General features: G+C 47.2%; 1 protein-coding gene across 2 annotated transcripts in view; it reads right to left on the bottom strand.

Annotated features, from left to right (window-relative positions):
- The window catches only part of MAP2K4 (mitogen-activated protein kinase kinase 4), a 105,400-nt gene that overhangs the window by 56,649 nt on the left and 24,034 nt on the right, over positions 1-24,717 (bottom strand). For both annotated transcript variants that reach the window (XM_059828128.1, XM_059828127.1), the window contains one exon: positions 9,720-9,822. In XM_059828128.1, coding sequence (XP_059684111.1) covers positions 9,720-9,822 — 103 coding nt within the window. The remainder of the gene's footprint in view (positions 1-9,719; positions 9,823-24,717) is intronic.

Here is a 24,717-nt window from a genome sequence, read left to right as displayed (position 1 = left end):
TCAATTTCCCCTCTTCAGCAGGACAGCAGTGATATGCACAGCCCTGCAGGACCTTGGGATGAGATAACACACAGGTGTCACAGGATGTTTTTGATGAAAAAGCTCAAGTCCCAAAGACTGCTCATCGCTGGAGGGAGGAAGGGAGAAATTTTGGCAACTCCCAATTCCCAAATGGAATTCTGGATCTCACCTGTACTTCTCAATCATAAAAAGTTACTGTTGAATGTAGATAATCAGACCATTTGAAGGCTCAGAGATGGCAATGCATCACACCTTCTCTATAAAGTATGAAATATGAGTTTTAGAATGGCTTACAGAATTTACCAGATAAAATGGTAAAACAGGGACACTTGGGTCTTAAAATACTCTGAAAAATACACAGATTCAAATGTTATTGAAAAGTCAGACAGGAACGGAGCTGTGGTCTTCCATTTTCTCTCTAACCCTCCAGAGAAGGTTAGGGTATTTTGGTGTCCTGAACGCTTTTAAAATCTCCATGCATCAAGATTTACAACCAGTTTGCATAGAAGCGCGTACACTGCTGTCCTTGCTAGGGGATGCAGCACCTAGAAATAAAGGGAAGGAAAAAAGGAGACAAAATGGTGCTTCTGTTATCACAACAGTATGAAGGGAACAGAAGAGCTGATACTGACTCCGAAACTACTTGACCTACTTTCACTTCTCTTAAATAAGCACTGCAGTAGTTACATCTTCGTGTGAATTATGCAGCTATGCCAAGACCAGATGTGTCCCTCCTGATGTGTGAAGACAGCTGTAACTCAGGAATCCCCGGGGTCCACTGAGCACTAATGCAACAGCTCTGCTCCTGCCAGACCCAGCGCCGCCTCTGAACCATCGGGACACAAGCAGCAGAATTAAATAAAACTGAAATTCTTAAAACACATCAAATCCTCTGTAGTCTGAAACCTTGAACTGCTTTCAAACAAAAGCAGCACCGTCCCCCATCTCAAACACAGCAAGGAGACTGGGGGAAATTTCCAACTCTCCAATGGTCAGGACGACAGACGGTTCTCAAACCGTCTTCCTCATTAGACCACGTAAATGATTACTGAAGTGTTGACCTCGTACCCAGCTTTATAAACCTGGGCTTTTTAAGCCAAGCAGACCAAGCAAGAAACACAGTCCCCCCTGGCTCTTCTCCAGGCTCCGGAGCGTGACAGGTACCTCCACAGCAGGAGCTTGGTCCTGAGCAGGCTGCAGGCACCTGGCTTTTGCCATGAGCATGGATGGAGTCAAGGATGATGACTCCTAACTTACGTGTCTCAGGGAAGGATCTGGCCAGCCGCAGGTCACCCATGGAGCCATGTTACTAGATAAAGGGTAGGCAGAACATCTCAGTAAAAGCCAGGCACTAGAAGGAAAGTCTACAGGATACTTCTATCCAAGGGAGACCAGCTTTGCTCTTCTGTAGAGCCTCTGCGTGTACCAACATGCAGCCACACTGATGCAGGTTTGATGGTGAATGAAGTCGGGTTCAGTTTGAAAATGAGCATTTCCACCTCATTGCTCTATCTGATAATTTTCCAATTTCCATCGAACCAGAATGCCTCGCCTCCCTCCACACGCCATTCAACTCAGCAGAAAAAATACGGTAGTCGACTCAAAACTGCTGGTCTTCAGAGACTCTCCTCAGACACCATCTCGGTGTCCCTGGAGCAGGAAAACCATGGAGTGGACAGCATCACTAAAAACACTTTCAGAGGCAACACAGGCCAGCAGCTCTGCCTCTCTCCCTTCCCACCTTCCCTCGCCCAACATGCCGGTGAAAACACGCCTGAGGAGGCAGCATAAGTGTGAGACATCACACCTTGAATTAGAAAATGTTGCACTTTCCTGCCTTGGTGTGTCTCAGACAACTGCCAGGACCTGCAAGTGACCAAGGATGGCCACGTCCCCGCAGGGGCCCGCAGAGGCAGGGGGTGCCCCGGGCAGCTCTGGGCAGGCACAGCAGCCTCCAGCCTCCCCTGCCTCTGGATAACCCCCACTGCCACCACGGGCTCTTCCTCCACTCCCACCACCCAGGCTGCTGTCCCCACCGGCAGGACGGGCCAGGTCTTGGTGCCTTGGAAGGTAACTGCCACTATCGCCACCTTCTTATAGCCTCTTACCCGTCGGTCGCTCTTCCCCACCGTGGGAGGGATGGGCCTCCCTCGCGCACCGGGAAGGGGACCCGTTTCACACAGCATGACACACCGAGAGGGTCACGGCTGCAAGGTCAAAACGCTGCTCCCAAATCTGCAGCTCTGACTATGGCTGTGTGCGTGTACGAGCCAGGACAACAGCTCCTAACTGTGCCGGCGATGGGACAGCTAACACAGAGCTAACCTATGGACCACAGATTATCAGGAGATCCCTGTTGAATTCCCTATCCCATCACAAGCTTCTGGCCTAACCTTTACCTCTTCAAATTACAGCATGCCCCAGCTTCCCATCTGCAAAATGGGGAACACAGAGTTTTGTGCAACCATTTAGGTTTGCAAAGCTAAATCACTCAGCATGCATGAAGCACTCAGAACTCGTGGGAGACGGATTAGTATAGAACATTGAGCTGTATTTCATGTAGACAGCCAAACGTAGGCGATTAGGTTTCCAGAAGTTCTGAGGAGCCCAGGTCCCAACAGTGCGGCAGGAAGCTAGATGCTCAGCACCTTTGAAAAATCAATGTGAACTCGCTTAATGGACATATACAAGCTCCAAATTTTGGTTCCAGTCATGGAAGGCCTAAATTCAGAAGCAGAGTGCTGAGATATCAAAACCCTTGCAGAAAGAAGAAAACAGTCCTACTAAGGCACTGATGCTCCAAGGGACATGGAAGTTGCTAGAGAAATTTATTCTGGAAGCAGCTGACAACAAAAATCTCTGCCGAGCAGGATTAGCACCCTAGAGAAATACCAAAACTTAGAAAAAAAAAAAAACAGACAGACCTTCATGCAGCATCTTCAGTCAAAATCTCACACTAACTTTGGTAGCACCTTCTCTGAAGAGGCGACCTACTTGAAGTATGAGATACTGAGCATGCATGTTTTACAAACCATATCACCTCTTTGCCATCTAGGCCACAGAGATCACTGGCCAAATGAACTTCTGGAAGAAACAGGAAGGTTAAATACAAGACAAAAACTCATCAATTTCTCAAGAAAGCTCCTGAAAAAAAGGACTGAGTCCTTGGAGGTATGCATTTTACTTGTGCTTACTGGAAAATACGAGCAAGTTTCCCAGTGATTACATTCAGATACCGCAACCTTCAGGAAATGTTGCAGAACAGTCACAGAAAAAAAATTTAAATTCTTAACTGGTACCTTTCACACTGCAACCCATCCCTAAGGCTTCCAGGCATCACACCCTGTGATGGAAAGGTATCATGCAGCAGAAAGGTATCAGAAATCAGTAACAATAAAGATGTGAAATGACTGTGATAGAAATGGGGAACAGACAGAGAAATATTTACAGGAAAATTCACACAAGTAATTGTGAACGTGCCAATTTAGGATATTCCACTTTGGGTTTTAATATTTTTTAGACAAATGGTAGTAACTCTCACAGGTTATTTCCTAATGAACTCAGCCAGCTGTAGGCTGTGCAGCTAGAGAGCCTAAAACCACATGCCAGAAAAGTTTGGAAAAGTGTTAAGAGGAGACCAAAAGAGATGTAGACAGTTAAGAGAGACTTTGGGACAACCAGAAAAATCCTTCCCAGGAATAATGACAGTCCCTGAACTACACAGAAAAAAGGAAGCAGCAGAGTCTGACATGTAACTGGACCTCCATTTGCTTTTGAGGAATCCAACTCCGAAGGTCTATTAAGCAAATATCTGCCAACACACTCTTGAGGCATCTATCTGGAAGGCGTGCGACGCTCCCACGTATCACAAGGAGAAGGAGGTCCACACAGGGGACCTCTGGAAGCTTAAGTCGCAATGAATCCATGAAGACACCTACATGCTACAGGGAGGCTACGGAGTCCAACAGGCCACCAGACAGTTCAGCAGCTGGGTTTGTGAGCATTAAAAGGGGTTGTTTCATTTTGTCACCTTTCCAGATGAGACTGCAATGCTCTGGTGTTCAAGTTCCAGAGAGGTGGCACCTCTGATAGTCAAGAGACTTCCCAGCTAGCAGACAGGATACACAAGCAGCCCCTGTACTCGGCATTGGTGAGGCCACCCCTTGAATACTGTGTTCAGTTTTGGGCCCCTCACTACAAGAAGGACATTGAGGTGCTGGAGTGTGTCCAGAGAAGGGTGACGAAGCTGGTGAGGGGTCTGGAGCAGAAGTCTGATGAGGATCAGTTGAGGGAACTGGGGTTGTTCAGTCTGGAGAAGAGGAGGCTGAGGGGAGACCTCATCGCTCTCTACAACAACCTGAAAGGGGGCTGTGGTGAGGTGGGTGTTGGTCTCTTCTCCCAAGTGACAAGTGATAGGACAAGAGGAAACGGCCTCAAGTTGCACCAGGGGAGGTTCAGGCTGGATATTAGGAAAAATTTCTTTACTGAGAGAGTGGCGAAGCACTGGAACAGGCCACCCAGGGAGGTGGTGGAGTCACCATCACTGGAGGTGTTTAAAAATGTGTAGACGTGGCACTTCAGGACATGGTTTAGTGGGCATGCTGGTGTTGGGTTGATGGTCGGACTTGATGATCTTAAGGGTCTTTCCCAACCTTAATGATTCTGTGAACATGCTGTGAACCAGATGCCAAACAAAACTCTTTGTGCATGCTCATTTCTTAGCAGGTGGATCTAAATTCTGTAGTCTGAAGTCAAGATCAAGGCATCGACGCACCAGAAGAGTACAATGCTTTCCAGAAAACCAAAAAACTCACCTACAGCCAACTGAACGACTTGGTTCAATGGATGCCAGCGATGGCCAGCACAACACAGACAGCGCCAGGCAAACCTGCCGTGCACAGCTACACATTCACATCTCACCACATCATTCCCGTGTTAGTGTTATTTGAACCTCCTTTCAGCAAAGGCCACCAGCTGCAAGTAGCTCTGTAGAGCTTACACATAGCTAATTGAGTAATCTAATTTTGTTTGTGACCTAAATCCTACTTGGACACAGAATAGATGAGGTAAAAGGCGGGATGCTTTTCAGGTGGTTGAAAATAGCTGTTGAAAAACAATGGGTTGGAAGTTTAAGAGCTCGCCCTAACCATGGCTTGTGTCCTCCAGCTTCTGCAACGTCTGCTGCAGGGAAAATAACGTTAGTATTTGTTAATCTGGTTTAAGTCAGAAATACAGTCTGAACCAATGAGAACCGTGGTCCCAACTGACAGTTCTCCACGGCCTCCACTGCTGGCCAGCCTGCAGAGCACGGCAATCACACACAGCCTTGCCGACTTTGACCAGGCGCAAGCAGGAGCATACGCTTCCCTGCACTGGGGCATCAGCCGTCAGTAAAACACATCTCTGCACTGCTTACTTTCAAGTAAGAATTTTACTCCCCAACTACTCTCTGTAATTCAGGCTCTATTCTGCCCTGTATAGGTCACATGTAAAATTATGTGTATCACTGTGCTAGATACCCTAGGGACAGGCTGGGTAGTATGCCATAACTAGACAAAATCTCTCTCTGCACTTATAAAGTAGATTTGGTGGTAGCAGTCACGGCTGAACTGAACAAGATGCACGTCCTCCGTAGCTCCATCAGTCACATGCAGTCACAGAATCAGAACGGACCTTCCTTCCAAAGCGTTGCCTCGCTCCCTGCTGCTCAAAACACCATCCTGGGGCTCTGCCCACCTGCCTCACAGGATCCGTGCAGGAAAGCCATTCACGGTGCCTTTTAATTGCAATAAGGGATGTCTCAGCCCTCAGCATCACCAGGAGGGCAGATTTCAGGGAGCAATAGCCCAAATTCTAGCAACTAGAAAAGTACCTCCAGTCAGTCTCCTATTTAAAGGTCACTTCAAAGCCCCCTGATTTTAACGCATGTTCCAATTCAGAAAATATTAGGGCAAAACCCCAGCAGCACTGGAGATGTAAGGGGTTTTGCTGCTGGCTCCAGTCTGAGCAGTTGCAGCCTCTGCCCTGCTAGTCTCCTCCTGGCTTGGCTTCCTGGTCATCTGTGACAAAGGTGACCTCCTTCAAGACATCCCAACACAGCTGGTAGCAGATGTACTGGGAAGGGTGAAGAAGGGAGGCATCCTGGGCAGGGGCTTGGCAGGGACGGGGCAGAAGCAGAAGAGCCATGCCACCCGCTGCCACTCGGCCACTGCAGTCCTCACCAGCTCTCAGCTCCAAGGGCATCACGGAGATGGCACAGCAAAGCTCAGAGGTCCCGACCACTCACCAGCTCCTCCTGCTGCCGCATGTGGTCTCGCGTTCCTACGTGTTGCTCTGTGTCCTGCCCTGGCACCCACCTCCTGCTCCTTGCGCACCCACGGCAACACACTCACACATGCTGGAGGGATGCAGCCCCAGCCTGAGACCCAAACCATAAAGACGTGGCTCAAAACCATCGCAGATGGGAAAGAAAACACAAGGGGGAAGAGGAAAAAGATTTGGGAACCCATGTCCCACCTTCCTATATTCAGTAGTGTTTAATCTATGCTCTCTCTCCCCGGAAATAGTATTCCAGGGCACAGCCTATGTATTAACAAAAAGCCTCTACCCATGACAGCAGCGAAGCACTGGGAACAACCTCTGGGCAGCAGCACAGCAGGCGGGATGCTCGCCAGGCTACAGAGGATATTCTGTGCCACGGGATGTAAGGCAACTGGGAAACACTGGTCAGTCTTAATAACACCACGTTTTGCAATTGGGATTCCACAGCCTTTGGAATCATTCCTCCAGATAACATGCCGCTAAAATCAAGGAAACAGCAACTGAATGGAGGCAGAAATCGTGCACAGATCACCTGGGAAACCTCCCTGTGGAAACCACACTGAGTGCTCTCCAGCCCACATGTGCATCGCCCCTGCTCACAGGAGCTAATCTCCACCCTGGCTTACACTGATTCCCAAAATGCTTTCCTCCACACTCCCCAACTTCTTTTCCAACATTCCCAAGACCTCTCAGGCTGAGAAACAAACCCTAAAAAGAAAGCCGAATCACACCTTGATGCGGCACATGGAGTCTGCACCCATTTTACCAGGGTACGGAGCCTTGGCACTGAGGAGCATGGCTACACCCAATATCCTGAAATTTCCAAGGCCACCCCTGGCACAACGTGCCTTCCCTCCTCGGCAGCAGTGTCTTTGCTCCAGTGATGCAGTTTACGCAGAGGTTTCCTCCCTCCTAACACACGCACAGGCACAAAGAGCCTCATTTGCCCCTTTGCTTTCTGTCTACATAGTAAGAAACCACACTCTTACCTGAACATCCACCAATCCAGCCTGATCAGTTCCCCGACCAAAACCTGTTAATCAAGCAAAATACAGCTAATAGGCAATTTACATCTCGTGGCAGCTGCAGGTCACTGCTGGCTGCCTCCTCTCGCGCCCCAGCCAGAGCTCAGCGCAGGCAACGGGCACTTGATGACAGGACCCTCTGCCCTCCTGGAAGCAGGAGCAACGGGACACCTCCGGATCGGTGGATCCAAGTCACAGAAACCCAAATTTCGTGTGAGAAATTGACCTCTCTGTATGTTCAGATCCACCCATCTGGACCAACAGGGTCTGCCCAGGGAAATCCCCAGCAGCGTCAAGCCAGCGCTCATCCCGGGAGGGCACCGAGGCCACTGCGCTCCATCAGGCTGGGAAAGAGAAGCGACTCAGTGAACAGAAACACACCTTACATCAGGATCACATCTGGGCCAGGAGGTCTGGAATATCCAATTCAAATCTGAAGTCTAGAAAGGTTTCTAGAACAGCAGAGGGAAAAACATTCCAGCCTCTCCGGGAAGCAGGCGGGAGATGCAGACATCACTGTGATGCACCAGCTGCGAGACAAACACTTGAAAGAAGCGTGCAACCAGGAGATGTGAACATTGCTTTTGAGGAAGAGCATCCACTACAGACAACACAAAGGACGTGAAAATGAATTAGCTGTACCCAAGCTTAGTCAGCCTCAACACAGAGAAAGCAATCCAACTAACAGCATCCACCTCTTTCAAACAGAGATGGCTATTATAGCTCGTAGCATCCCAAGAAAGCTTTAGCGCAGACACATCACCGTCATTTTTGAGACTTGAACGGCTATCATGTCCAACCCAATCCAAAGCCTCAGAATCAGTTACACCATTAATCAGCCCAGGATCCAACCCCTGACAACAACTGCAACTCCCACAGAGACAGAGCAGCAGCTTCTTAATGGACAACGCTGACAGTCACTTGCACAAACATGAAACTTCGGATGTCACCGACTAACAACGAAAGCTCTTCTGTGCTAGACAGGAGCCACTGTGACTTCCAGTGAATCCAAGGCAGAAATCCGTGTAGATAAACACAGAAAAGTCAAATCCCTACAGATGGCTGATGGTGGGAACTCGCTAGCTGAGACTAAGCCCTTTATTTAATGGACATGGGGAGGTTTGAGAGAAGAAAGAGTCCCAGATGGGGCTCTACAGAAGATTGTTACAAGGGTTTGATGATGTTGAGGGAGAGACACAAAAAGTGACTATATAAATGCTAGCTCTACAACCAGTGAGAATACTCTAGTTCAGAGAGGAAAATAGAGAGAAAGAGAGAGGAGGACTTGCTGGAAAGGTCACTTGGGGTGGTAAGAAGAATCATCTAAAGTACTCTATACAATTTCTAGATGTTGTAATTACCGTTGATAACTCATCAGAAGCATGTTTCTAACTCAATAAAGGCTTGCTTGAAAATCCCCAGCATAAAGAAGCTACCAGAAATAGGAACAGACTCCAGAGGGTGTATCCTGGGGAAGCAGAAGGCACTGAGCTCAAGGAGAGAGGCAGCGACATGCAGAGCCAAGCAGAAGCAGCCTATAACCAGGGACACCCCGGAAAGTCCCGGCAGCACGGGAAGCTGCAGGTGCAGTTTTTGAGACTTGCCACTAACAAAACTCTTGAGATCTGCTGGGGAACCTACAGAGAAAAAATTGGGGACATCTTTGCATGCTAGCTGCATTCTGCCACATGTACAGGCTGTGGGTGCATCACCCATCAATCTAGATTGGTGGATCTGAGGATACAAAGCTAATATTTATCTGTGATGATGTACTACTGTTATTTACTAGCGTGAGGAACAGCTCGGTGCTACGCTTGCATTCAAACTTTGGATAGGGATATCCTATAGCTAGCTATCTAGAAAATTCAGTGAGGTCTAATCACTGCATAACTCCCTGACACCTCCATGTTGGTAGAATGACAATCCTCAAACCTTTATTATAGTGCTGAAAAAAAAAAAAAATCTATCACAGTTATGTCTTTCACAAGTAATACAGAAACAAGAACTTCTCTAACAAAAAGTAATAAGCACTGAATAAAGAGACAGGAAAAATGACAGTGAATAGGTCTGGAAATTCATTATAGGCATATCTTGCATTATCAGCTGCAATTTATCTCAGTTTAATCAATTCTGGAAGGCAGTAGCTCCAGTGTAAAACAGGAAGATCCCAAATTTAACTTTTTATAATTCTGGGGAAAAAAAAAAAGACTTCTTCTAGAGTAGCTCAAACTGACAGATTTGAACAACCTACAGATAACTGAAGCAATCAAAATACATTTAAAAATAACACTGCATGTTGGCTAAATAATTTCAAAGTTGTTCCACTAGTTGTGCCTTTGGCTTTATACTCACATGTGTGGATTTTGGAAAGGAACTCCAGAAGTGTTTAGAGTAAATCTTGCTGTGGACTTGAAAGGTGGATTTGCAAAATTTAACTTCAGCGCTTTGCGTTTACCTGGGAGACAACGAACATAAAGTAAACTTTTTGTCAGCAACAAAATATTAAGACCATCTGGAAATAAACAGGAAAAGATAGAACATATTGTAAGAAAAGGAAAACATATTTCTCAACAACATTAGCAAATTGTAGCTTGTGTTAGGGACAGAGGGACGGAGAAACGGAGTCAGCTCTCACCCCGAGGTCTTCCCCCGTCTCATTCCGAGTCAGTTGCCAAAGCGAGGTGTCCAAAGCACCTCCTGTGACAGCTGGAGTACCAGCATCAGCTGCCAGGGCTACGGGGCACCTCCTCACCAGGGCCCCGAGCATCCTCCGCGCACAACCACCGCGTTAAACAGACCCATGCTGGCAGGCTCAACTTCAGCCACAGTGGCAAAGCTGCTCGACCTGCTCGGCACAGCCTGGGCACGCCACCAGAGCCCCAGGGTGGACAGCGTTGGGGAGGGGAAAGGGCCCACGGGGTGTCTTTTTTGTAACACCCCAACCGCAGGAGGGCTGACAGGGTTCCTGACCCTCCTCAGCCTAACAGCAAACGGAGATAACCAGGCTTGAGCGACGATGGAGGGGATCTGCTGTGTGTTCCTTCTGCCAAGTGGGTCGCCAAGCAGAGAGCAAAATTCAGCCCTTCGGAGATGCGACCAGATGAGAGCAAGCTTTGCTCTGCAGCCAAGTGAGAAAGCGTGGGGAAAAAGAAAACAAAAAAATAGCAGGGTGGGAGGGGTCCTGGTCACCGCTCCAGTCACTGGCTATGTATTTTTCATAGAAGTTGAGATGACCTGCACAAGCAACAGCAGGATCAGGGACTACGAAGGAAGATGTCCCTTCCCAGCCCTCCCACTGGGCTGCAGAAGACGCTGTCTTGTTCCTGTTCGGCCACAGGAAACCTGCGCTCCTCTCCACCAAAACACACTGAGGTGGGGGCCTCTGCCCCTGTACCTTCCCAGAAGCCGGTGACTGAACACCCCTGGCTTCCCGCTGCCTGGGCGATGTCCTAACAACTCATGCTGCTCATCCCAGGAGGCACCAGCCACCCGAAACTGCCCCTATACCTGGATTCCTCCAACACCCTTCCTTTGCCTGCACCCTAGAGCAGGTGTCATATTCCCAACCGCCTCACAGCCCTCCTGGGAAAAGCCAGAAGGCACAGTCCTGCTCTGCAGCACTCCTCCACCTTGCACAAAGCGGTGACCTGGGTAGCCCCAAGACCAAAAAGAAGAGAAAAAAATAGTTACAGGTCAAACCACTTTACAGCAATTTCAGGGCATGAAATGTTACAAGGGTGGCAACGTACATCTAAAGCCAGCTCAATAAACCCAACAAACCTCCAAGATAAGGATGCGCTCAAAAGAAATGCAGACATCCTGCAGTCTGGAAGGCACAGGAAAGCTTGTGGCCAGCAAACACCCATCCACGCCCGGCTGAGGCCCCTCAACGCCTGCCATCCCCAACGAGCTCAGCTGGATGCCGACGGACAGGTTCAGATATATTTGGGTTAAATTCTGCCTTGAGGTCTTGCTGCAGGAGGCGGATGCTGCTGCTGGCCTTACCCGACCTACAGCACATGGAGCTCCGCAGCACGACTCCAATCACTCCTTGTTTGTGATTTCCACTTACAGATGACCACCTATTTCCTCTATCATACCTTTTACCTTTAAATTACTGGTACATACTTTCAGTTTTGATCCCGCTGCAATACAATAATCTGGAAATACCAGCACACACATTGCATTTTCTAAAAATCACCTAATTTGTTACACATAAACGCCACACAAGAAACTTCTACAAAATGGAACAGCGTGAAACAAATTATCCAAAGCTATGCATCAACCACCTAAAATAAAAAAACCACATGACCATTTTTTGGTGACAATTCACTAGCAGATTTCCATAAAGTCCCAGTCAGTGATACTGGGCCTTTCATCACTAATAATAGCAGAGAAGAGGTAAAGCGAGGATGCCCAGCCTGGGTACAACCTGTTGGCATGAGGACTGCTGCAGTACAGAGCTCAACACTCTCAGTGGGTCTTTCTTGGGTATGGTACCCAAAAAGAGATGGCACAGTAGGGTCTAGGCTGCAGCACTACAAGGAGGCAAACAATAAAATACTTGGTTTTAAAAATCCTGAGCACACTGCAACAAGGTAAGCAATGAATGGCTTGCTCCTTTCAAGAGTAAAAGTATAGGTCTGTTCATCAGAATATGGAGAAATGCCACTGCTGGTGCTGAGATCTGGTCTGCTTTGGGGTACTTTCCCTTTAGTAGCATCCTCTTATTTTGTCTTGCCTTGAGGAAAAAAAATATTAAAGAAATAACGTAGTTTAGCAAATGAAAGAACGTGCAAACTATCCATTAACGGTCTTGCTTGACAAACTGACTTCTCAGCATGAAGTTCCACCTTTAGAACAATGCCAGCATTTTCAAAAGTTTCTTTAGTCTTTTTCCTATAAAGACAATGTTTTCCACATGTTTAGGACACATCATTTATTCTCCTGAAAAGCATCTAATTGGAGCCATAGGGTTCCTCCCCAGTCTCAGCGGAATGGCCTGGTATCTCTAAATTCTGACCGACCTCCATCTCTGCCCCTCACTGCGGCTGCCCAGTGCTCTGTAGCATAAGGAATATCTTATTTACGTTACTTAGATGTACGCAAAAAACTACTCACTTTGTGCAAGAGGATGCAAAGGAGCGCATTTATACACATAGCACCATCCTGAGGATAAGCAAGCCTCCTCTCCTGCTCGGACTTCGCCACTCCAAAATCTTACAGAGTATGCAGTGCAACGGGAAGCTACGTAGACAGCGAGAGGCAGGCACTGACACAGCAACGATTTGGTGTTTCAAAGAGCGCCAGGTAACAGTAACATTTCATTCTCATTTAAACACTTGTCCAGCCACACATACCACGCCCTGACATCCATTCCCTCTTCCCTGAACCACGGCACCCTGCTGCCGAGCAAATACCGGTGCTACAAACCGTGCAGAGGAGGAAGAGTCGGCTGCTGGGTAGGTAACAGAAAGAAGAGTTTCTAAGCTTAGGCTCTCACAGCACATGTGCCTAATGAACTGCAGAAGAATCACTTAGAAGAAGCCAAAGTGCTCAATTTGCCCTTATACGTGACCCAGAAACAAAGGAGGAGTTGAACAAAACCAAAAAGGTGGCAAAACCAAAATAAGAGTCTATCACTTTCTGCAGAACTTACCACACCTCCACATCTTTGATGTCGATCATCTACAATGTTCTGAAAGATCAGACGTTTGCATGACCAAAAGGAATATTCATAGAATCACAGAATGGTCTGGATTGGAAGGGACCTTCAAAGATCATCTAGTCCAACCCCCCTGCCATGGGCAGGGACATCTTTCACTAGATCAGGTTGCTCAAAGCCCCGTCCAACCTGACCTTGAACACTGCTAATGATGGGGCACCCACACCTTCTCTGGACAGCCTGCTCCTGTGTCTCACCACCCCCATCACGAAAATCTATTCAAAGCTAACACTAACATCATTGTGAGCCGACAGAGAGGCAGAGCAATCGGTATCTCATGTCTGCCTCTTGAGAAGTCCTGCAAGGGTCCTCCAAAGCATACAGCTGCGGGCAGGTCTGCCACCACAGAGGAACCAGAGGTTTCCTGGCAGGACCCTCTGTGAGTCCTGGCAGGACCTGTCACACGGCTGCAACACCGCATCGTGGCCTGACCGACCTCCGAGACCTCTTCTGATCACATCCCTGATGGCATCTCCCTTCTTACACTGAGCAAAACCAGTCTGAGTTCCCGACTGCCAAGGATCTGGGGGATGCCGACACTTTCAGCCACGTGCACATGCCTGAAAGCTCACGCGGCTCCTCCGCTCTCCCCAGGTCTGGACAGGGGCGGGTGGTGGAGCTTGGCAGGTAGCTGCAGATAACGGTCATACAGCTCCTCACTCACTTGTCCTCTTATGGCAGCATAAACTCCACTCTCTGACTGGGTCCAGGGATTTAGAGCATTCATCATTCTTCTCGTTCTGTTTTATTCACATGCCTGAAACACTACCCCTCTTTCAAGGACAATAACAAAGTGCCATAGGATTTTCCCTTTCTAACAGCAACGTTTATAGGACTTAGAAGAGCGTTAGCGCTTTGAAGTGGCTCAACAGTGAAAACTACACAATTAACTACAAACTACTAACAGAAAATCTCCTCTTCTGAAAACTTGCTCCTATTCTTACTACTTGCAAAATTCATACACAAAGTTGCCTCCTGTTTTCACACTGTGACAGAACATTTTTTATCACTGTTAAACGTCAGCCTATTGATTTCTATCTCAGTAGGTTTCTAAGAATAGTTTCAATGATGTCAATCCACCATCTAGAGCTGGATTTTCTACAAATCCAACAAATACAGAAGCATAACCTGCACCTGAGAAGCAAACAGGATGGTTTGCTTTTGCTCAGGCAATGAACAAGGAACATGACTGGGGAGAAACGGACATCCTGAGAAATGCCGGGAATTTCCATTCAGCGCAAGTCATGTGGAAACGCGTACTGTAAATGAAACACCACACTAAAATGAACTAGAAGTCTGACGAGTCAAAGCAATCTGTCTTCTCCAGTAGCCTTTCAAAAATCGAGTACTCTTGCTATGTACTCTACGAGTCTTGAGTTTCATCCCAAGCAAGACTTTTGACAGCTCCAAGCTCCTACTCCTCGCAGAAACTTCACTCAAAACTAACTGGAAGTGGAAGAGCCTCTTTAGATGTAAGAGTTTTGCTGGTGATCTTGCTATGCACAGATTTAAGTTAGACCACCCTGTTCTACTGTAATAAAGAGGCCTGGGGTTAACGTTGCTTCTGAAATTCGCTAATGGCCCTATCACCACCAAGGTAGTCTGTTCAAAATTGTCCTAAAACGTGCTGCAGAAATAACCACCTTGCGTAAATTAAACATCTTTTAAAGTTTTGCCAACTTAATACATAATTTTAATTGTCGACCACTATAACATCTCTGAGAACTACAAAAGTAAAGATTACTGGAGAAGTAATGATTTGGAAGAAACCAACACTAACTTTGGAACATAACGCTTTTCCATAAATTAGGTTAATCCTCAAAACCAGACCTGAAACTATGAAGTTTCTTGACTTAGGGTCTTCCCAATCTTGACTAATGGATTTGCTCAGCTATATGTTAATGGTTATACTAAGTCCAGACTACAGTTGAATGCAGGATGGCCTTGGCTTTGACTGAGTTGAAGTGGTGAGGGAATCTAAACAGGATTGTACCCTAAGTTACGCTGCTCTCAGAGAAGAAAAAGACAGATGAAATAGCTTTCTAATTGTAAATAAGTTAATCTTCTATCCATAAGGATAGCAATCCTTATTTCAAATCACTGCAGCCAGAAAATGGTGGTATTCTTGTTCTCAAATCCATTTTTAAAGGATGTTGTTGTTTTAGCAACAGGCGCTGCATGGAACTGAGGTAAGGGAGGACGTGATCCTTTGTGTCCTGCTACTCCACAAATGCACATCCCTTGGCATTTCATAGACCGCAGCCAAAACGGACACAGGGAAAAGCAGCTGGGAAGCCTTGCCAAGCTCACGCTAGAGACCCACCTACACAATGGCCACAGAAGAATTCAGGCTCATAGCACACATTTGTTTCTTGCTGCACTGGTAAATGGATGCTAGGTTAAGTATCTAATTATTTATGCGCTACTATCCATCACCAGGATTAATCCAAGCACTTGGCTCTGCAATTAGGTTCTCATCACTCTTTTTGAGGCCCCTTTAACACAACCACAGCCAATCAGTCTTCACACAAGAAGAAATATCTATCTAGCAGGTAACGGCGCTACCTTGCCATAGGCCCTTCCAACCTACAATCCTTCAGTTATATTTCCTTCCTTTCCAGTCTTTCTCATGGATGTACTCCAACAGCAGCACAACTAATTTGGGAGTAAAGTAGGTTTCCAGCCTTGCCCTCAAGCCAAACCATTTTTCAAGAAAAAATTAGTCAAATTTTGAAACAAAACATGAAGAACTTCAGCAAATAATGCAGGTTATTTGGGAAGTCTGAATGAAAGAAGAGGCCTGGGGTTTGAGTTAGTAGTTTTAAGAACTGTAACTATAGAAACTCACTTTCAAGGGTACAAGTATTTTCAGTACATCCGACATTTACTGCCCTTCAATGAAGCCTTCAATTTAGTATAATCCAAGAGTCAGCATTCAAATTCAAGATGATGATTTTGCACTCCAGGAATGTGCTAAGTATGCTCATTTTTAGAAGTCACCTCATTAGAAAGAGTATTTCTCCATCATTTGCCTCCAGCCCCAAGTGTGCTTCCACTTCAGGAGCACACAAACACACAAGCCCAGATCAGCCAGGACTCTGGAAGGATTACTGGCCATTACCTTAACGAAAGCCCAACACAGTAAAACATTTGTGCTAAACAAAATGTTAGCAAGACATCTCAGTGATTGAAGGTTGGGATGCGGCTCACAGTTGCACAGACGCTCCCCACACCAGCAGACGTGCACCTCTGCAATTCGCAATACATGATTTATGCTACATCCAACAGCACTTGCAACGGCTTCTATAAATACCTCCACTATGAAGCCTAGCTAAAGTAAGTCAGGCTTCGAGTGGAAGAAATTGCAATCAGATTAAGATTAGTTCACTCAGGCTGGAAACTCCCAGCAGCAAAGACCTGAAGTCTCGGAAATCTCCAAAATCCACAATTAACCTTTAGCATTTATTATCCCTGATACTACCCTGCATGGAAATACCATTCATAGGAACAGCCATAAACACAGTTAAAACTACCCGAGCCTTGGGAGCAGATGAGCTGTGGTAGAAGAGTTTAAATGTGTGCCTGGGCAAGTGTTGCGTGCTGACTATAACAGCACGTGGCTGCACAGGCGCAGCGAGGCGCGCAGGCGTGCTCGTGCCAGGCTGTGACGGGCAGCTCTCTGCCGAGAGAGGAGAGTGTAGCACTGCTGTTAGATTAGACAGCAGCTGTCCTCCCAAACTGGAGTTCGGGCAATTTCTCGCTGGAGAGCATTATTTAACGCATCACTCATAGTTGCAGTTGAATGCCAAGCCTGCTGAAACACCGATGGAGAGAACCTGGAGGGTCCAGTTGTTCCAAGGACCTTCAACCGGCCAGCAAGCAGGAGGTGCTGCCGGACCAGACGTCTGTGGAAACGGGGCTGCTCTCAAAGCTGCACTTTGTTTCAGTCACAAATACTGCAAAATGTTCACGCTACCCGTGTTTGAGGCAGCCGTGGTATAATCCTGCAGAGACCTTACCGAAGCTGCTGTCAGAAGGAAATGGTGATGCTGCCCCGGGAAATTTATTGCGAGGCACCTGGAGCCTTTCCTGGTGTAAAAAAATAATAAATTATGCCAGGGCCATGCCAGGTACTTTTTCATAATGAAAGAGCACAGCAAGAATTCTAAAACATACTGTAGGGAAGAGGACTGGGGATGGGTTTGGTTGATTTTTATTTTTTCTTTAATTTTAGGAGCCTGTACTTGGACTAAAAATCAAGGAGAAAAATCTGCCCTTGAGGCCTTTGCTTAAGGTCAATGGAAAGGATTTAGTTTCTTTGGATAAAGCAACAAGTATGTTTCCATCATCCCTCTAGCTACCTTATGCCAGAAAAGTGGCAATGTCAATCACAGCTTGCATCCCACTGGCTCTGATAAACACCTCGAACCCAGCTGCCAAGAGCCCTACAGCCACGGATCGGGAAGAATAGCCAGAACCAGAAACTGGGGGGGCTTTTTCCATTTTAAGACACAATTATTCCCAGGAAAGCAACCAATTCTGTCCACCTTAGTGTTAGTATATTGGGTTTTTTAATTCCGAAAAGAAACCACAAGTGGATCCTGCTGAAAGCAAGAAACAGCACTGGGATTTAGGAATCGCTGCCCTGATGTCCATAGGGAAAGACAAGGAAAGTCCTTGGCCACCAAGCTAGGAGGCATCTCCTGACACCGCAGTTCCGGATTTCTCAAGCGTAATTGCTGAGAATCCTCTCACAGTGCCCCATGGACCTCTTTTCTGAGTCAGTGATGGCTCAGGTGGGATTAGCAGAGTGAATCTGGACTCATTTAAGCAAAATGTTCCCCAAGATGCCAACAGAAACGAGGGGAGCATCTGACGACTCCTCCTGCACGTGCCTCCCTCTCTTGTCTCTTGCTTTTCTCCCAAGGGCTGCCGCACAGGAGGTTTCCAGCCCTTTGCTCATCAGGTTGTCACTTGCTACCTCTCAGGAAGCAGCAAGCTGTGAGAGGGACTTCAGTGTCCCTGTCCCTGCCTTCCCCCTCCCCAGCTCCCCCCGTCCCAGTGCTGCTCTCCCCCACCACAGAACATTTTGCTCCACATCCCCGTGGCACAGGAGGCTTCATTTTTGTCTCTCCCTGTTAAGCCTGTTAAACCAACTGGGTATTTTCTGAGCCTCGTATCATCTATGTGGAGGACGCTGCCTGACAAAGCGCTGCTTTTCTACAAGGGGTTTTGGCACAGGGTCAGTCAGGCAACACTGACCCCAAAAGATATTGCTCCCACTGCAACTCTACATTCACATTTCCCCTTAAAACGAGACCTTGGCAGCCTCTGCGCGACGTGCGTAGGTACCAAAGCACTACCAGGGGACACAGACAGGCCATCTGCTCGGGTGGGAGCTGGGATGGCACCACAGGCAACTGGGCAGCGGGCAGGACAGGACACAACCTGCTCCCTGAGCAGAGGGCCAGGGAACCCGAGATGCAGCTCAGCAGCACAGGATGAGCCAACAAGGCAGGTACTGAAGAAGCGGGCAATGCCAGCACGACTCGCCCAGCCAGAGCTCAGCCTAAGGACCACCTAAGGGTGCCACCACTGCAACGCTGTCTCCTTGCTTCACCTTCAAGCCATGAGAGTGTTTCATGGTGCACACACACGGATGCCACCACTGGGGTGCTGTCATCTCGTTTACTGATCAGCCACATGCAGCACACACACATAGAGTAAATATTTAAGAAAACGGATTAAGTTGTTTTGAAACAACCACCAGTCAAACCGGGCAAGGGAAGGCTGAGAGGAACATCTCAGGAACCCTTCAGAGTCAGGGGAAAAAGAATAGTTCCCAGCATGTGTTACCTGTCACTGACCGGTTGAATAACTAAAAAGGTAAAGCAGAGAGAGTGCGTGTGCGAGAAAATGTTAAAGCTGCACTAACAAGCACAAATAAAACTTTGGAAATAACTTGTGATAGGCTGAAGACACTCATACTGGAGCAAGCTTTTAACATGCTCCAGAATCCAGTGTGCTTTGATCCCAGAACCCAGCTGCTTCTCCACTTGACCGCTATTTCCACAAGAAATAATCCTTTGCAATGCGAGTGCAGCAGATCTCCATGGTCGGATCCAAAACTTTGCAATATATGTTCATTTTTCCAAATACTATCACCTGATAGCTACACATAGCTAAAAATACACCAAGCCAAATTTTCAAGTTAAGATCTGCTTCATGTAAGGTGGTTTCCTTGTTTGTGAGCTCCCAGGTGTCCTTGGAACATCTAATCACTGCTTTTACAGACTTAAAGAGGAGTAAGCCTTTCTGAAAGCCTGGTCTCAGCTGCAAGGTTCTTTAAAAAATATTTATCTATCTGCATTGTTGCACTGGGAAAGATTTTGGTCTGGATCTTGAAAACGCCTCGGAACACCTGGTCCCAAAAAGTATTTTTGCTTAGTTCTGCTGAATTATAATGGATGTATGTACAACTGCTAAGCAAGAAATCAAAACAGAAGTCTACAGAACATATCAAAGCTTTTAGCTGTCCTTGAAAGTACTTTTTTTATTATTATTATTTTTAACTCCTTCTTCAGAGAACTTTTATACACTAAATCGAAGGCAATTTTACGCTAAGCTTCAAAAATGGTACCTGTAGATAGGCAATGATCTATTTTTGTACTTCTCCAATTTGGAATTTCAGAAAAAGATGTTATAATTCAGGAGGTAAGGGCTAGACCCAAAGACACAGAGCATAAGAACAGCTGCAGTGGTCCACCTAGCAGAGTGTCCTGAGCCCCACCATGCCCCCGAGAAGATGCCAGCGAATAGAGCAATAACCAACGCCATGACATCCTTCTTTCAGATATTCTCTCCGCCTCCAACCACTTTCAGCTCAAGGAGTCCCTCAGCCAACCATGGTATCCCTGTATTTAATAACTGTCTCTGGGTTTCACTTCCCTGATTGTATCCCATCCTCCTGTCTCCTTGAGAGCTTTCAGACCCTGTCATGCCAGGCTGGCAGGAGTTCACACAACTCAACCCAACAGTTGGCTCTCCAGCCCTCAGACACGAAGGCACTTTGCGCAACATAAGCCCACCCCAGCAGCTTAGCTACAGGTACGTGCAGGCTGTCAGAAGAGACAGGAGCTGCCACCCATGCCCAACACCCTGTCGCCATCCGCCCTCTCCCCTTGTCGCACGGGTCCTTCCCTGGCACTTGCATTTGAGACGCAACCTGAGTTTGTTGAATTTCCGTAGCCCCGTCCAGCACAGCAGCAGCATGAACCTCACCATGGCCACACAACAGGTCTGGTCGCCTCCACCGTGTCCGCACACGCTCCCGCTTTGTCTCACAGGACAGCAGGTCCTCGATGCCACACAGACATACGCAAACCCAGTGCCAGGGTCTGCCCAGCACACCTTCACCACGGCCACAAGAGCCCCGCTACCATGTCATAGCTGTTCTCTGAGCACCATAATTACTTTGCTTTTCACAGAACTGGAGAGGGACAAAATGAAGAAAAATTCACACCGCAAGGAATTAAAAAAAAGCAAAAAACCTAAAAACTTAAGCAAACTTTGGTTTATTTTCCATTACGTTGTTCAAACCCTTCTTTGTGCTGAAATCCAGTGGAAACAGCCAAATGCACCTGTAAGTCCAGTTATTTGTTAGCACCAAAATAACACACTTTTAACAAGCGCTCGGAGGCCCTACTAAACATAACACCACTGCACTCCGAAACCCAGCTTTTGGGTTCACTTTTTTCGTACACAAAAAAAAAGTAACATCGTGTGCTCTGATAAAAACTCCAGCTTTATGCTGTCTTCTGAAGCCTTCAATATGAAATAGTAATATGCTGTAGGAAGAAGAGCATAGAAGGAGCCCCCATTTCACACTGCTGAGACATGCCAGGCAACATCCAACAGTTGGTGCTTCCAACACAATTTGCAGCTTTAATAGTCTGGCAGCATCAAAACCTCTACACAAAGTCGCACGGTGATAGCACTCTTGCCTGATCTTCTCATTCAGCTGCCAAAACACCTGAAACGTCAGGAGTGAACCTCGCTGCTACGCTGGAAGGACAGAAGGCAGCAGGTACCAAACCTCTTCCACACCTCAACTGAAGGCTGGATGCAGCAAGGGACTTGGTGACAGCGCTGCCACCTTCAAGAGCCCGGCAGATTGCCGAAAATGCCTCTAACAGGCCAGCAGCCAGCTGCTCTCATAATTTTTGTGGATATTTACCTATGTGACAGAAATCTTCATTCGTGTTAGCAAAGATAATACAGATTGAAGCGTTACAACACTTAGATTTCTTCCCAAAGGAAGAACTGGATAGCTGCAGATAACCAACTCTGACTCCAAACCAACAGCCAAGGTATCTGCAGCAACAAATGTCCGCAGCAATAAACTACATAGACTATAGCTTTGGTATATCAGTTATTGTAACTCTAAACAAAGAGCTCACATCTGGTTAGTGTAGAGAGGACAGATCTAAGAGGATATAATCACAGAAACACTACGGTTGGAAAAGACCTGTAAGATCATCAGGTCCAACCATCAACCAACACCACCATGCCCACTAAACCATGTCCCACAATGCCACGTCCACACGTTCCTTAAACACCTCCAGGGATGGTGACTCCACCACTTCCCTGGGCAGCCTGTTCCCATGTTTCACTACTCTCTCAGTAAAGAAATTTTTCTTAATAACCAGCCTAAACTTCCCCTGGCGCAACTTGAGGCCATTTCCTCTTCTCCTGTCACTCATCACTTGGGAGAAGAGGCCAACACCCACCTCACCACAACCCCCTTTCAGGTAGTTGTAGAGAGCGATGAGGTCTCCCCTCAGCCTCCTCTTCTCCAGACTGAACAACCCCAGCTCCCTCAGCCGCTCCTCATAAGACTTCTGCTCCAGACCCCTCACCAGCTTCGTCGCCCTTCTCTGGACACGCTCCAGCACCTCAATGTCCTTCTTGTAGTGAGGGGCCCAAAACTGAACACAGGATTCGAGGTGCGGCCTCACCAGAGCCGAGTACAGAGGCACAATCACTTCCCTGCTCCTGCTGGCCACACCATTTCTGATACAGGCCAGGATGCTGTTGGCCTTCTTGGCCACCTGGGCACACTGCTGGCTCATCTTCAGCCGGTTGTCGATCAACACCCCCAGGTCCTTTTCTGCAGGGCAGCTTTCCAGCCACTCATCCCAATATAATATAACTACTGATCTTAATGTAGCCATTCCTAATGGGAGCAAACACTGTGCAGAAAGTAAGAGTATAAAGAAACGAAGAGCTGCATCACATTAACCTGCAAAGCAGGAAGCTGATGGTTTTGTGGTTTTCCTTTTCTGTGTGGTTCCAGATGAGTAAAATCCCGGTGTTTCTAGTAGGATGAAACTGAGCCTCTGAAGACCTTGGCTCCAGCATCACAGGCAGGAGGTGTAACTTCTGTTGAGAGCTCTGGTCTCCTTCTACCACCCAGCTCAAAGCATTCTGCTCCTTGATACGCACTCGCCTGAAGAAGGACATAAACCCATTCCTTCCCCAGGGCAGGAACTCCAATGACAACAAGTTACCTTTTTATTACTGTAAAAAAGTGGGTTTTAATACTATGTATTTATCTTGCAGCATTATTTGCAGGCCGTGACCCTAGGACTTGGGTCTCACCGTGCTTGGCACTGCAATGTCACGCCGAAGGAAGACCTGCCATCATGAAGAATCAGCACAGCAGGATCTCCAGTTACTTCACACCTGGGTTACCCCCAGAAGCAGCAGCCCTGCCTTCTCCCACAGGTGCTCAACCCTGATTTTACCCCCCCCCCGGGTTAGTTTTAACCCAGACTGCTACCCCGACCACCCTGTCTGCTAGCTGCTCACACTACAAGCTAGCACAGGCAAGGGTGAGAAAAGCAGTGCTGCCTCCTTCAACAACGCCACTACTTTTCACTTACCCTGCAACCAGAGCATTAAATCAGACACACAGAACTGATGGCTGTAACCCACCAAACCAGCCACCTCTGCGCAAGGTTTCACTTTGCCATCCCTCTAAGACCGCTGATTCTTACTTCTTTTCCTTTGCATTTCCCTAGTGCTGGACTGCTCCGGGCACAGAAGGATGGGGGGATCACACAGTACATGGCCTTGAAAGCTCATTGCTACACGAATTGCTCAGTATGAACGTGGAAACATACTCTGTGTAGCTCATCAAAACCTAACTGGCGTAGCCAGCAATTCCTAGACTGTCTCGAAATGGGCAGGACACCACTTGGACCCTCAAGACCCTTGAGAGCACGAAGGGCAGCAGGTATTGAAAGGGGCACCCTGGTATTGCTGCTTAGCACCCATAACTCCCAACTGCTTAGGAGGTGTAAGGCTTCAGCATCCCTGGAGGAACAAAATTTTTTCTGGAGCGCTTGGCCCATAAGTTACAGCTCCCTCCGGCCGGTAGTTTCTGAATACTCCCCGTGGCTGCCCTCTCCTGCAGAGAAACACTTTCTAGGCATTTTATAAATCCAGCCCAAGGGGCGCAAGGCATGGCCACACATGGTTTTGAATTTGTATTTACCTCAAAGTCCCACGTCTGTGAACGATGCCAGGCAGCATCAAACTGCCATTCTTCTCTTCCTAGAATAAGTAGGTTTTGTACTCCTGGGAGGGGCAGGGGACTGCCTGGAGATGCCGATCCACTCTGATTTTCATTACTTACTCTTGAACACTCTCCTGAGAAGCAGCCAGTGCCTGTGAAAAGTAACATTTACTTGTGCAAGTCATGGCCATTTCTGGCCACCCCTCTCCTTACTGAAACTGTCTTCTTCCAAGGCTTGGGGACAAGAAAACAGAGTCTGAACAAGCAGGGCTATAAATTACAGCAAATAATTCAAATGACTAATTTATGGACAAAAGCTGGTAAGAATCACGTCAGCTTTATTCTACTGCTATTTGAGAAATCCCAAGACACTGCTACAACGAACTGTTTCTACCTTTCAAGCAGTCTTCTCGCCATGAGACATCCAGCAGGTATTTTTCATGCTTCGCCTCTAGCTGCCAGCTTTAGTCCCTGTCATACCTATAAACGAGCCATGTTACATTGCAAAATGTTGTTTTCCCTCCAAAATATATATTCCTAGTTATTGTTGACATTTCTGAACATTAAGTGAAAGAAGCTATTTAACTAAAAGAAAAGATCTCAATACAGCCGCATATGTGAATTACAATAAATACTAAATTTAATCTCACTGAGGAATACAACAATGGCAACAGAGTTCCCTATCAAACTAAAATCATAGACTCCACCATTTTGTGTTTAGGTTAAAAACATTAAGATCAATTGAGAACTGAAATGAGAGTTTACGTTCACTAACGGAAAGCAGAATTTAGTATGCCATCCAGCACTCAAGCTTTTCAGTGTCACCCTTCTCCTAATACAGCCATTAGGAACTGCCTAAAAAAAAATCTAGTAATCATTGAAGGACTCAATTCCATCCATCAACGGCATCCCAGCTAACAGTCTTCAAGACAGGCACACACTAATCAAGATCAGGATTTTATCCCACCCCACCTCATCCCATCAGAAGGTGGGACCGCATTTGCGGCGTGCCGTTTTACCTGGCTCGATGCCGCAGGGCAGGGGGC

This window comes from Gavia stellata, chromosome 22, assembly GCF_030936135.1.
Source record: "Gavia stellata isolate bGavSte3 chromosome 22, bGavSte3.hap2, whole genome shotgun sequence".
NCBI lineage: Eukaryota > Metazoa > Chordata > Aves > Gaviiformes > Gaviidae > Gavia > Gavia stellata.
This window is presented reverse-complemented; position numbering and strand designations above follow the sequence as displayed.